At 41.2% G+C, this 14335-nt stretch overlaps 1 protein-coding gene across 1 annotated transcript in view; it reads right to left on the reverse strand.

Moving 5' to 3' along the window:
- Positions 1-328: 328 nt before the first annotated feature.
- Positions 329-14335, reverse strand: part of ARHGAP20 (Rho GTPase activating protein 20) — a 166382-nt gene continuing 152375 nt past the window's right edge. Inside the window, exons 12-15 of the mRNA XM_043996602.1 lie at positions 10477-10586; positions 7870-8059; positions 6438-6549; positions 329-5276 (exon numbers count right to left, since the gene is read on the reverse strand). Of these exons, the coding sequence (XP_043852537.1) occupies positions 3412-5276; positions 6438-6549; positions 7870-8059; positions 10477-10586 (2277 nt within the window). The 3' untranslated portion in view covers positions 329-3411. The remainder of the gene's footprint in view (positions 5277-6437; positions 6550-7869; positions 8060-10476; positions 10587-14335) is intronic.

The following is a 14335-nucleotide window of genomic DNA, read 5'->3' on the forward strand; positions in this document are numbered from 1 at the left end:
AAGTTTCAGCTAAAATCCCACTTTCTGCAAGAAGCCTTTCCCAATCCCTACTAATGCTACTGCCTTCCTTCTGAGATGACCTCCAATTTACCCTGTATATTTCTTACTTGTACATAGTTGTTTGCATGTTGCCCTTAGGATGTGAGCTCCTGGGGGTAGTGGGGGGGGGGCGGGACAGGAACACTGTTTTCCCTTTTCTCTGTATGCCCAGTGCTTAGCACCTTGCCTTGTGCTGTTTTTTTTTTTTAATCAATGAATACTTAGAATGTATTTAAGTAAGCACTTAAATGCTTGTTCACTGACTGGCTGTCTGTCTTTGACTTTGCAGAATGTTGTTTTTATTTTAATATACAGCATGGACTTCATACATATCTATCATCAGTGCCTTTACAACCAGACAACTTTAAAAGTTAGCAGCAGTTTCTGCAAGTACAAAAATACACATTTATTCCATAACATATGGTAGTAAAATTTATCAAGATATATTATACAAACTCAAAGCATCTTAGATAAAGCCTGTTTAATATATTATAAGATAACAGTATAATAAAATGACGTGTGTTCTGCCCGAGAATCATACAATAGGACACTTTACAGCCATATTAACAACTATTCACATTTAAACACCAAGAGAACAGCTAAGGGAGCACAGCAGATGATTTCTACCTGGTAGGAATGGTTACTGACAAGACTTGGCATCTAGCAAACAGTATTTCCTTCTATACTTTAAAACAAGATTGTTGGATTTGTTTTCCATTATGAAATAGATGGAAAAGATTGGAACGGTGGGACCAGCATTTTCATAAGCAGAGAGCAATTTCTTTCGAAGAGGATATTACAAGCCACAATCACCACATTCCCATCCATGACTTTGACAGCAGCACTTCCTTATGGCAATGGAAGCCTCTGGTAATTTCACAGACATTATAACCATACCACAAGAGACACACACAGAGACATTTATGAGGCTTCAAATATAAGTGGTCTTAGGGCAAAACTGGCCTTCAATCTTTGATTGAAATGGCCAGTCTTTAAAGAATGGGGATCTTTCCAAATTTGACCAAGTCAACTTTGGAGATTATGTTTATTAATGGGCAGAGAATCATGGTCTTCTGGGCAGGGACAGGGCCAGGGCCACATCCTTAAAGCAGAAAAGCAGGGGTTTTGAGGGAATGAGCTGTTGAGTCTTTGTATCCTCAGTCATAGCATACATTAGGTGCAGGTTTGCTGAATTGAAGTGCAATGAACAGAAGGAAGTAGCACTTACAGTTAATACTAAAGGATTTTTGTTGCCTTGGAGAAAACTCTGTTCTGCCCTTGAAAAATGCAATCAGGGTAAGAGAAAATGTCTGATAGTAAATAGCAGAGCAAGAGGTGCTTACCTTCAGAGTTTTCCCTTAATTGGGATGGAGGGTGATCATGGGAAATGACTAGTTCCTGGGCAAACAGCTAGCTCATTTGGTGGTAGGACAAAGTGACAAAAAGAGTTCAGTGCAATTTTTCATGGGTAAGTATTGAGATGTGCCTGACCAGAGAGCCTATCAATGTTAAGGGCACATCATAAGGCTAAAGGGTTGAACCCTGGGGAAAATTATGGAGGCAGCTCCATTTTAGACTCTGTGAGTTTCAGGGGGTGAGAGACGTTTTGTGAGTAAATGTTCCTGTTGGATGGCAAAACTAGGTAATGGGGCTGCCAGCTGAGGAGAATCACAAGTGACTATTCTAGGGGAAGCCAAGTGCTCAAAGATTAAGTGGTGAGGCAGGTCAAAAAGAACCAAGACTCAAACTTTCATTTTGCATAAATTTGAGGTGATCAGGATGCAGAAAAATTCTTGTTAATCAGAAAGAAGGGTGTGCCTTCCTTTCTGCCACCTATGTAGGTGTTTGTTCTATTCCCTCTAACCTCCTCATCTTTGCTTTCAGGGTTCCCATATACCCCCAGAAGCAGTAATAGGGATGGGAAAGCTCTTTTTGAGCAAAGGTTTGGAAGAGATAAACCAGAGTCAAAAGGAACAAATGATTAAGACCATGTGTGCAAGGATGGGCAGGAGCACAGCCATACATAGGTCTCAGGTACTGGTTCAGTCAGATACCATGAGTGCTATCACTGTTGAATTCCAAAGGACAAGATATCCATTTGATGAAACAAATGTTGATCAGGTGCCCACTACGGGCAAGGTACTAATCTTGCCTGGAGCCCTGTGGGGGTTACAGTGCATACCCCATCCGTTCTTCAGGAACCAACAATTCAGTTACAGCAAGAAGACAAGTCCATAAGGACCCACCCCCTAGTGCAAACTAGGATGGGATACATGCTGTGGGATTGAAGCAAAGTGCTCTGCTGGGGAAGAGATGTCTACAAGGCCTGGTGCTCTCACTGATATATCCTCATCTATGAAGAACCCATGGGAATTGCTGATCTGTCCCAACCTTTCTCCTTCAGCCCTGTCTTTTGGGGTCTTTGTGAATTATCAAGATACTCTCTTCTTCCAAATCTAACTTGCAAAAAACCTGAGTGCAGCCTGGAATCATACTTTCCATAAGAGAACAATGAAAGTGACCAAGAGGGTGAGAGCAGCAATAGTAAAAATAAGAAAAACATCTTACTCAGAAGGAAGTATTAAAAAAAAACAAAACACCTTTCACAGTAAATATCTTTACATTGTACTTTGGTGGGGGTGGGGAGGTCATTTATATACATTTTTTTCCCTTTCAAAGGGAGGGTGTGGCTTCAAAACTTGGCTCTGCCATTTATTATTTCTATAACATGGGAAGGTCTCACTTGAACCTCTCTGGGTCTCTTATCTCTAAAAAGAGGAGATTGGACTAGATACAGAGTTCCTTCTAGCTGTGACCCCACAGTCAAGGACAATGACCAGAGACCTTCACTGTTACTGTACTCAAAGTGCCTGGATGGCCATTGCTCCCCTGGATTTTCTTCAATTCCAATCATTCCTGCACCTTCAATACAAACACCTTATGGAACGGGAATGATTTCTGGCTCCTGGTTCCCCCTTGGCTTAATTGGTTGTTCCTTGACCTTAGCCTTGGGCTGCTGGTCACAAGATATTGACATAAGAAGTTCCTCAGCAGAGTCTGCCTCTTCCTTCTGGATGACAGGAACATCTCAGAATGTACATAAATAGGGACCCATCTCGTTACTGATTACAAAAGGGAAGAGGTACCCAAACATCCCAGTGACCCAATTTAGAATACAGAGGAAAAGACATTCCCCCTCCCTCCTCTACAAAGGACTTTAATGCCTCTCAAAGAAAATCATTTTATTATGCTAAAAGTAAACTCTGGTTGTCCTTAGGCAACCTACAACATGCATCTAAATAAAGGAATCTGCACCTATTGTCTGTTAAGTTACTGAACCAGCCATTCTGGTGGATGTCAGTCTTACTTTGGTTAAATGTCTTTGGTTGTATGTCCTAGGTCATCAGTCCAAGCTACTTCAGTCTCAGGACACCCAGTACTGGGGGCTGGGTTTAGTTCACTCCCTAGAGTCAAAGCGCAGCTGAGTGTGGGATTCTCAGGGGGCCAAGTAGCAGGAGAACACTGGCTGTCATCCTCCCCTTCCTTGGTAGGATTCATAAAGAGTTTAGGTTCATCATTCAGTGAAGAGCTTAGAGGGCTCCCATGGTCCTCACAGTCCTTGCAGGCATCAGCCTTATCTGTTTGGACAGGACTGACTAGGTTGGAGTTTCTAGGGGGTGCATCTACCTGACTCTCTTGGAGCACACTGGCTTCTGAGACTTCAGAAGAACAGGCTGGCTGTTCCAAGGCTCCTTTTATGGAATTTGCCTTCTTTCTCTCTTGTCTCGATGCCTTTGTCTTCTTTTTGAGGGACCAGTTCTTCAGAGTGGCCACTCCATTCCTTAACCATGTGCTAGGCTGAAGAGGTAAGGGCTGCATTTGAGACCACTCAACACTATCTTTTTTAATACAAAGTGGGTGGCTGCTGGCTGATCCAGGGGAAGGGTTGAATATCCCAGAAAAAGGGCTGCAGAAGTCAGAAGAAAGCTCGCCCGGTTTCCTCAGAGTTGAAAAAGTGCAATCAATTGGAGAAGAGGTTTCTGAGGGAATAAAGACGGAGTTTTCAGAAATCTGGGAAAAAGCACTGTCTTGAGAGCTCACTGAAGAACCAGATGGTGACGTGCCTGGTGATGACAAACTAGAATAGCTAGTTCTTGAGCAAATATTTAATCGTGGTGGAGTAACAGGCAACATCTTTTCTACATTTTGATTTGAGGCATTACTCTTACCCACCTCGATTCCCATAATCAAACTCTGATTAATTAGTTTTTGACCTTCTACTTGCAAAGACTGGTGGCGCTTGAGATAATCCTCCTCTCCAAGAGAGAGACCAACATCACAGCTTGTCTTGTAGTCATTCTTTGAAGACACCCCACTGGGATAGCTGAGCTTGCAGTCCAGGTAGTCTATGTTGGGCTCCGAGCAGCGCCTGTGTCTTCGAAAATTTTTGAGTCCAAGTGTTGTGTTTGAAGGGGAGTATCCAGAGTGATCAGGGCCAAGGGTTTGGCTCTTAGAATGATCCTGCAATGAAATATTAGTACAGGACGCCACAGATATGGCCACAGGTTTGGATTTGAAGGGAAGTCTCACTGGAGTACCTTCATGACTAAAGAAGCCTTTTTTCTTAACGTTTTGGTTAGTATTATTTTTCTTCTCCACTTCAGTCTGAGTGACTGAACAAAGCTTTTGGTCCCCTCCATGGGAGGACTGGCACTGTTTGGGACCATCTTCATCTTGGTGGGAGAGAATAGCATCACAGCTGGATTTGCGGAGCCTCTTCTGATAGAACTCCCTGAGGTAAGTGAGCTTGGTATCCAGGTAGTCTATGCTGGGCTCAGAACAGCGCCTGTGTCTCCTCCAGTTTTTCAGAGCATCTACTGCAGCCGTGGACAAGTAACCAAGCGTGCTCGTGCCAACCGACATGTTCTTGGAGCAATCTTCTGATGAAACCTTACTGCACGATGCCAATGGAATGCTCAATGGCTTAGATTTGGAACGATGCTTCAGTTGAATTTCTTCATTTTTAGGCTGGTCCAGGTTTAAATCACTCAGAGTTAAAATGCCTTCAGATTCAGGCTGGTCCAAATCACAGTCACTCAATGTTAAAACAGAGTCCATGCTCCGGCTGTCCTGACCTAGCTTCTTTACCAGGTCACTGCAAGGAGCATCTACATCATCATTCAGCTCATTTTCTAAGCTGTCATAGGAAGAGTCATTCATTTGAAAGGCAGACATACCTGTCAAAGAATTAAAATTGGGTTAAATCTTACTCATAATGCTGCTATCCTTTTACAAATCTGAAAAACACCCTTAAAAACATCTTCTTATTTGATTTTGATTTCCTGAAGCATTTTTAAATTTTTCTTCAGAAGAAAAGGAATAACTTACAATCTTTCCAATTTTAGTTAAACAACTAGGACATTAGTTATTTTGGCATACACACTTTTCCTTGTCTTCTGCCTAGCTGAGTTCTTGACTAAATGGGTTTCCCTCTAACGAGATATTCTCAGTGTAATAAAGATGACTCATAAAAAGCAAAGAAAAAATAAAAACATAAGGTGGCTCATGCCTGAAGTGCTCAGGCATTGCTTATATTATCCCAGCCTTTTGAAGGAGATGCTAACAGGTCAGTATGGCCAGTCAAGCTTTATAGGGAGATGGTAATTGATAGAGAAAACTATCCTGTAGTTTTACCTAAAGAAGGACCTTGGAGATAATCTAATTAAGACATTTCACTTTGTTTTGTTTTGTTTTTTGTGAGGCATTTGGGGTTAAGTGACTTGCCCAGGGTCACACAGCTAGTAAGTGTTAAGTGTCTGAGGCTGGATTTGAACTGAGGTCCTCCTGAATCCAAGGCCGATGCTCTATCCACTGTGCCACCTAGCTGCCCCAAGACATTTCATTTTACAGATGAAACTAAGGTGCAGAGAGAATGAATGAATCATCCAAGGTCACAGAGAAAATGAGCGTCATAAGACAGACTCATGAGAAGCTAGGCCCACAGACCCATAATTCAGTGCTTTTCCTGACATATCATAGTGCCTACCTATGTCTGCTTTGCCAAAAGAAAGGACAATCAGCTCCTGTCATTATTAGCTCCTCTAAGAAAGGGCTTGACTTTCCTTGTCTACTCCTGAACACTACCTTGCTGGGAACATAGCAGGTTTTCATACACATCTGGTGAATGAATTAAGGATCTCATGAAAATGTTGGTAGTCTCAGCTTCCCCTAATCCATCCTACTTTCCCCCTGCCATTCAATCCAGTCTTTGGCCCCTTTGAAAGTCTCAGGATTCCTACGCTTTCTGAAGCTCCCATTTCTTCATGATGGTAGGACAACTGACATATATAAGGTATATTTTAAGGGGGGAAAACCCCCAATCCAATCATCCATGATACCTGGGGCACTGTCTCTGTCACAGCTGATTGAAATATCCCTCAAGAGTGAAGTGATTTCCTCACCAAATATCCTGTGGCAATTCTCAATTATAAACTGTACAAGTAGAGAGACCTGTAACAGAAAAAGCAACAAAGGAGATGACATTTTTCATAGTTTATGCCTCTTTTTTGACATATACCTTCCCCATCTCACAAAACTACAAAAGGGGACAGAAAATCCAAAAATTTATCAGAAGTAGCTTGAGTATGGAACAGACAAGAGATTTCATGACTACATTGTATTGTTAATCCTTACTTAAAATTATGAATTTATAGACTTTCAATAAGATCTAATCTTAGTGCCTTAGTGTCTACAACTATCAAATTAAGATGACATTCATGTATTTTTAGGAAGATAGGAATGAATTCCTTTCATTTAGTTTGTAAAATACAGAGCAGATAAAAAATCAGTTTAATTCACCTCAGTACCCAGGAGAATGGGTTATCAATCTTTGACTGAAGGAGTGAAGACAGTTGAAGGAAATCTTTCTCACTGCCTGGCCACAGAGGGGGTGTGTGTGTGTGTGTGTGTGTGTGTGTGTGTGTGTGTGTGTGTGTGTGTGTATGCATGTATGCCCCTGAACTATTTCTCAGCTTACATAGAGCTAGGAGAACATCTAGAAATGGCACCTGAGTTTGTTAAAAAAAACTATTTGAAAGCTTAGCTCAAGGCTCATGTCCTACTCAAGGCCCTTCCTGATTCACCCAGCTGCTAATTCCTCTGCCCCCTCCTCCAGATAACCACATATCTGTATTTTGCATATACTTATGTATACATGTCTTCCCTAAGAGAAAATAAGATCCCTAAGGAAAAGGACTTCATTGTTTTTCTCCTAGCATCTCCAGCACCAAGCACAGTGATGAATGTCAAAAGGCAACATAGGGGTCTTTTCTCTCCACAGTTCAGGTGCTATTCTACCCCGTGAGCTAGAAGGGGAAAAATTACCACACTGCTCCCATGATTCAACTTCTTTTCAATCCTCCTGTTGAAGGCTGCGATGAAAAAACTCCAGATTAAATTCTATCTGGATAAATGACCACTTTAAAGTGCCCCCCGCAACATACAGTGACTATATCTATTGATATATCTATCAATCTGTTTATGTGTCTGTCTGTCTCTCTACCCACTTACCTACCTACCTCCTACCTATCTGCCACTTAAAAGTGGTCATTTATTCAAATAGAATTTAATCTGGAGTTTTTTCATTCCAGTCTTCAACAGGAGGGTTGTTCTCTCTCTCTCTCTCTCTCTCTCTCTCTCTCTCTGCGCGTGCGCGCGCACACACACACACTCACACACTCACTCTCTCTTTCACCCAAATCTTTAAAAATTGGCACTCAGATGTAAAACATTTGGGGAAGGGTCCTTAGAGAAGAATTAAGCTCAAGATACCTTCTTAGTGAATTCATTCTCCAGCTCCGGACTGGCAGAAGATGGTGGCCAAAGAATGCTGGGAGCAATGCACACAGCCAAATTAAAAGCTGTCATTTGACAGGATGCAGATTGTTGCTCGATGCTGTGCAACATTGCAAACAGATATCGCAGGAGAACGACATTGGCTCTAGGAAGCTGCTCTATTAGCCTAAAAATTGAAGGAGGAAAAAGGTGTTCTTAAAGCAAATCATTTGGTTTATGAACTTGTTAAAAAAAAAAAAAAAGGAAAAGAGAACAGTGCATTTTTCAAATGCTATGTTCACAACCCAATGAAAGTGAGAAAGAATGCAGAAATGTCGATGTCGTAAAAATACACTGCCTGGAATATTTTTCTGAAACCAGTACAATATGTCAAATTTTATTCACAGATTTCTTACACACACACACACACACACACACACACACCCACCCACCACCACCACCACCACCACCACCACCACCACCACCAGCTCTAACATTCCAGAATATAGTGAAGCAAAAAATTCCCAAAAGCTTAGTGATTAAATTCAACAACAATTCAACTTAATGTGCTACTTCCTTTCCAAGGGAACAACCATGGAATGCTGTCTATAAGTGAGAGCCAACCTTTGCCAGTTAATATTCCTAGGACCATCCAAGGAATTCATTCTTCAGTTCCTCCAACCTCGACAACCTTCTTTAACAAAAATCTCTTCCCTTCCTTGCTGCACTTTCTCATGTGAGGTTGTTTCTCTGCTGTGACCCAGGGCCTTTAATTGAGTCTTCCTATCTCAGGTAGGAAATTGTGATCCAACTTCCTAGGAAGAATTCTGAACCCATATTAACATGTAACATGTAAATGGGATTGGATCATGATCAACCTGTTTATTTGTGCCAGCTTTCATAATTGGTAACTACCACTGGGCCAAGGAGAGAGTGTAGAAATCCTTGATGACATATCTTCATTTCTAAAGGAATGCTGGTACCTTTGTGGCCAAACTTGATCAATGAACTTAAATACATTTATATGCCTGGATTGTGGAAGGGACGGGCTCCTTTAATGTACCATCTTCTCTATAACATACCTTGGTCTATGTTTTTAGTCTTCTGCCCCTACACGATAGGATCCAGTGACACTAGCTTCCTTACTGTCCCTCCCACTTCCCAACTGAAAGTATTTTGTTTTTCTTTTTTAAAATAATATTTTATTTTTTCCAGCAACAACATTAAAACCGGGGCAACTAGGTGGTGCAGTGGATAGAGTACCAGGCCTGGAGTCAGGAGTACCTGAGTTCAAATCCGGCCTCAGACACTTAACACTTACTAGCTGTGTGACCCTGGGCAAGTCACCTAACCCCAATTGCCTCACCAAAAAAACAAAACAAAACAAAACAAAAAAACTATTAAAACCATTTAAAATATTTTTTAAAAAACATTGAGTTGCAAGTTCTATCCCTCTTTCCTTTCCTTCCTGTTCCCCACCCTGAGATGGTGAGCACTCCAAATATTTTCAGCTTTGTAAGATTCTTGAGAGTTTTTTTTTATTTTTTGATTCCCAGTACCTAGAACGGGTCCTGGCACATTTTTGTTCAGTTGTTTCTGACTTTTTGCGACTCCATTTGGGGTGATTTTTGCCATTTTCTTCTCCAGCTCATTTTACAAATAACGAACTAAGGTTAACAGGATTAAGTGACTTGCCCAGGGTCACACAGCTGGTAAATTAGAACTCAGGCAGTTTAATCTTCCTGACTCCAGACCTGGTAGTCTATCTCACCACCTAGCTGCCCTGCCTGACACATACCAGGTGCTTAATAAAAGTTTACTAACTGGTGATTTTCATTATTCCCCCCATTTTCAGTCTTCCCCCACCCCTGTCCCCAATTCTGTCTTTCCCCTTTCATGACACTGACTTCAGTTCTAAAGCATTGTATTTGTTCTATACAAATATACAAGTTTCTATAAATGATATGTTCAAATAGTTAAATTTTGAAAATGAGAAAAAAAATTGTATTGAGCAGATGTATTAAACAGCACAAAAAATGATGCAAGCACACTAGTGATGAGTAGTTTTCATACCACTGGGGGGGAAAAACATCCTTTGGAAAATGTGCTTTCAGAAAGACCTCTTCCTAAGTATAACTACCTACAGTAGCTGACATGAGCAGACTAGTCTAGCCAGGATTTTCACCTTGGATGGGTGTGGATGGGGAACTGTGGGGGTTAATAATCCTGAAATTCACAATTCCCTTGACCTCTGGAGCCAGCAAAGACAAAGCTTGGCAGCTTATGAGGTTGCTTCCATCTGATTGGTTAGATATATGCTTTATCAATATCAGAGAGCTTCTTCTACATCATTAATAGCCTTATGGATTTTAGTAATACGTCATGTCTGTTTCTGATTCAGATACACACAGGTTTGCCAAGGTCCTGTGTCCCAGATCAACAAACATGATAGCAGCATCTTTCAAACTATTTTAAATGGCTTCCTAAGCATTGGAAGAAGGAAATTCTCCCTCTCTTTCAGCAGACAAGCCCATAAATGGCAATCCTTTCCCATTTATAGAGTCTCCTTTATCTATGTGCATTTTCAAGTAGTGACCCAAGTACCTCTGAACAGTGTTTATCTTCTCTTCATCATTCCCTTGATCCATGATGCAAACCCACTGGTCAAAGAGATCAGATGACAAAATACTTCCTGGAATGTTTCTAAGAAAATCCTTCATCAGAGAAAAAAAGAATTATTTTTAGGCATCATGTCTATGACAGAGAACATAAACAATCAAATTTTTAGAGAAGGTACTTTGCAGAGAGCTCAGTACACATACTTCCTCTTCTATTTCCCTCTCTCCCTCAGTCACCCTAAACACAAGAGAGACAGTCAGATTTCTGGTCTTCACCATGACTGATGGAAACAAATAGGAGTATACATGGTTGTTTTGGTTTTTCCCAGATGGAAAATAGGTAGAAGGAGGACTTGGATTATCATTTGGAGGAGAGGAAGGACTACAGGTTTGCAGGAAATCCTACTAAAATTTAGCTGATCATATCTTACCAGACTTATGTACCAGGCCTGTCTGGTTGTAAGCCTAATTATTTATACTACTTCCTTATTTTCCCCAACAGAAGCCAAACACACACTGTACCTCCTTCCCTGCCCCTTATTGCTTTTATTATTAAACACTGGATATTAAACCACTTCAAGTTTTGCTCCTTTGCCTGGATGCTGTGAGCACAATAGGACAACTTGGGACAAGTCTTAGAGAGAAAGGTGCTAAATAAAAACAATCTGAAGCCTACTCCTGGGTTTGAATGAACTCCTCTCTGGAGTGAACAGCTTAGAGACTCTATTAGCTCAATTCTCTTTAAAAAAAAAAAAGCACAGAATATTGGTTTGGAAGGGGGAAGCATTAAATACACTCACATGCACACATGTAAATTTCTATTGAATGTCCTCTAGAATGCTACAATCTTGTCTCTCACAACTCCTGGAGCCTGAACAGACACATTGGTCAAAACCAGAGAAAATGGAGGGAAATTTACATGCTTAGAGTTGGACAGATCCATGACTGGACCTCAATGTACTTCAAGGCACTTGGGCACAAATGAGGACAATGGAAGTGCTGGCTTACTAAGGGGTGGCCTGGAAAATTTACAACACTTCTTAAAGTCAAGGTGGTGAGGAAAAACACTTATTCAGACCTATTAATGTATGACACTTAAAACTCTCCAGTACTAGCCTGAAGAGTAGCTGTTGCATTGCTTTGGTAGACTATAAACCAGACTACCACTGTCAAGGGTGTCATAGAATACTTTGCACACCTTGCTTTGCTTCCATCCCTGGGTGATTAAGTAACCTGATACTTTTTTTCCTAGTAATGATGATCTCAAGAAAAATCACTGGGGCTTTACTGCATTCATGGCCTAGTAGGAAGAATGGATGGTTTATAGCAGAACTATCAAACACCCAGCTTGTGAAGCTGCCCACAACTTTCCCAAGTGCAGCACAAATCATATGAATATGTACTTGTTAAATATTTAACATAAATAAAAATATGATAAAATATAGATAATGTTAATATGTAGTTTTCTAAGTCAGTATGAAGCCTGCAAGGTTCAATATGCATGGTTCAGTGACCTTCATTTCAATTTTAGTTTGACACAACTAGTTTATGGTACCCATAACATCTTTTTGGTATTCTCTCCAACTGCTGACTGGGCCAACACAAAGGACTTCTTTTCTTGTTTGTCAGGTCTGGGGAACTGGGGGCTGGGGAGGGGGTCCAAGTTCCCTGGCAACCTAAGAAAGGAAGGAAGCCATAGGAGCTAAGGATGGAAGTGGCCATCATGTGTCCACAATATCTACCACTTTCTTTTGTAGTGCTTTCACTCCTTGGTATTGAAATCTCTTCTTTCTGTAAATAACAGCCCTTCCTAGTTTGGATTTTTTCCTGTAGTGAAATCTGGCTGGATATGGCAGTGACTCACTCACTCTTTCTGATTGGAATTTGTATCTCTTTCCCCCAGGGTTCTCCTTTCCCTCCCACAGTGTAGATCACTCTCAGCATCCTACATGTGCTAACTGGCTTATTCATCATTCATAAAGTTGGCTTGCTGGTTTTCTGGCCTATGTATCCACATGGATGTTGAGACATTAGAAGGTCCTTGGGAAATGTGATGGTGGGTTGGAAGGATAAGAATATGACAAGTATTTCCAAAGGGGCTTGTCATTAGGGTCTCTGAAAATGAACCCATCATCAAACATTTCTTTTTTAGGCTGGTTTATTTCCTTCCTTACCAAATTACTGTTTCCTGGGTTGAGGCCAATGAGCACAGTTGGTTAGGTCATGGATCAAAGAAGATAATTGCAAGTAAAGTGCTCTTTCAACCTTCAAATACTATATATGGGTCAGTTCTTTTTCTTATATAGACTCGATGAACCTGGCAGCCCAAGACCTACACAGATACATACTGTCAACGGAGAATCTGTGTTCTCCCCGCCCCTCTGAAGTTACTTTGAATTTATTTCCCAAGTAGCTTTTATTTACTTCTCTCTATGTGTCATTTCTCTCCCCTCCCCGTCCCCTATGAAGACCCCAATGTCCCTTGAGGACAGACACTATTACTTTGGACTTTACAGGTTCAGGGGCTAGCATTGGGTCTCGCATGCAGTAGACAATCAATATTTGTTGAAAAGGACTTAATTAACAAACTATTCCATGGCCAAAGATCATCTCCAAGGAAGGTTAACAGCCCTGAAAATGTGTGCTGATGATTATAGGGTGGGGCGGCTAAGGCAAAAAGAGTCTTTCCGTGAGTGGGTAAGGGTTAATCCACTGCAGATAAATTAATCCTAAGGGAATGGCAACCTGAAGTACATGCATTATTGTGAGTCTCATATGTGCTAAGGAGTGGAAGCAGTCCGGGATAGGGTAATATACTTGAAGCCTGAGAACCTGGGTTTAAATCCTTCCTGTGCTACTTCCTAACTATGACCCTGGCTAAAATCACAATCTCTCTGGTCCTCAGCATCCTCACCTGTAAAAGGAGAGAACTGTCCTAGATAACCTCTAAGGTTTCTTCCAGCTCTAAATGTATAAACATTTTAACTGTGTATGCATAGGGAAATCAATTGTTAGTTACTGAAGTGACAAGGATAAACCAGCACTTCTGCTGGCTATATTATAGTCAGATCTATAACTAGGAGGAGCTGGAAGCTAATCAGACTCATTGGTGAAAGCAGGGAATAGGGCATAAATTATGACATGAACCCATAACACTGACAGACTGATTTATATTCTAACAAGGTGATTATTTTTGGAAACAGACATAGGAAGGCAATGGTGAACCCAAACAGACAGATGTATGGGTAAGAAGCAGAAACAAAAACTCCTTGGAAAACTTCCTTTACTTTCATCCCTTGGCCCCCTAATCTTTGATGAGAATTTATGGGCAACAGGAAGTTCCATTTTTTCTTGCTCTATTCCATTATCTGGAAGAACCCAATTGATCATTGTAGAAGGGACATTCTTGCTCTATTAAATCTATCAGATTTTCCCAATCACCAATGGGCATCAGCTGCTTTAAAAGGCAGCTTTAGAAAAGAGGCAAAATTACTCTGAAGGAAGAGAATGACCCCCCCCCCCCACCGGCCCCCTTTGACTCACAGTGGAAAAGATACTCTGATCTGTCTTGAAGAAAAACAGCATTAAAGCTACAACTTATACTCAAAAGATAATGACTTGTAACATCTCAATGAACTCTGCCTCAGCTGGAATAACAAGTTAGGAAATTCAGCTGCCATCACAGCTGAGAAGAGGACCTGAAATCAAAGCCAGGGCTTCCTGGTGGGCAGGGCCTGCATTAGAATCCCTGAGCCCCAGGCCTCAGCTGAGTACTTCCTCCTCTCCTAAAGCAAGGCCCAGGTCACCAGAAAAACTTTCAAGTTCAGATGAGAACCCAAGGTAGG

This window comes from Dromiciops gliroides, chromosome 3 (assembly GCF_019393635.1).
Source record: "Dromiciops gliroides isolate mDroGli1 chromosome 3, mDroGli1.pri, whole genome shotgun sequence".
Lineage (NCBI taxonomy): Eukaryota > Metazoa > Chordata > Mammalia > Microbiotheria > Microbiotheriidae > Dromiciops > Dromiciops gliroides.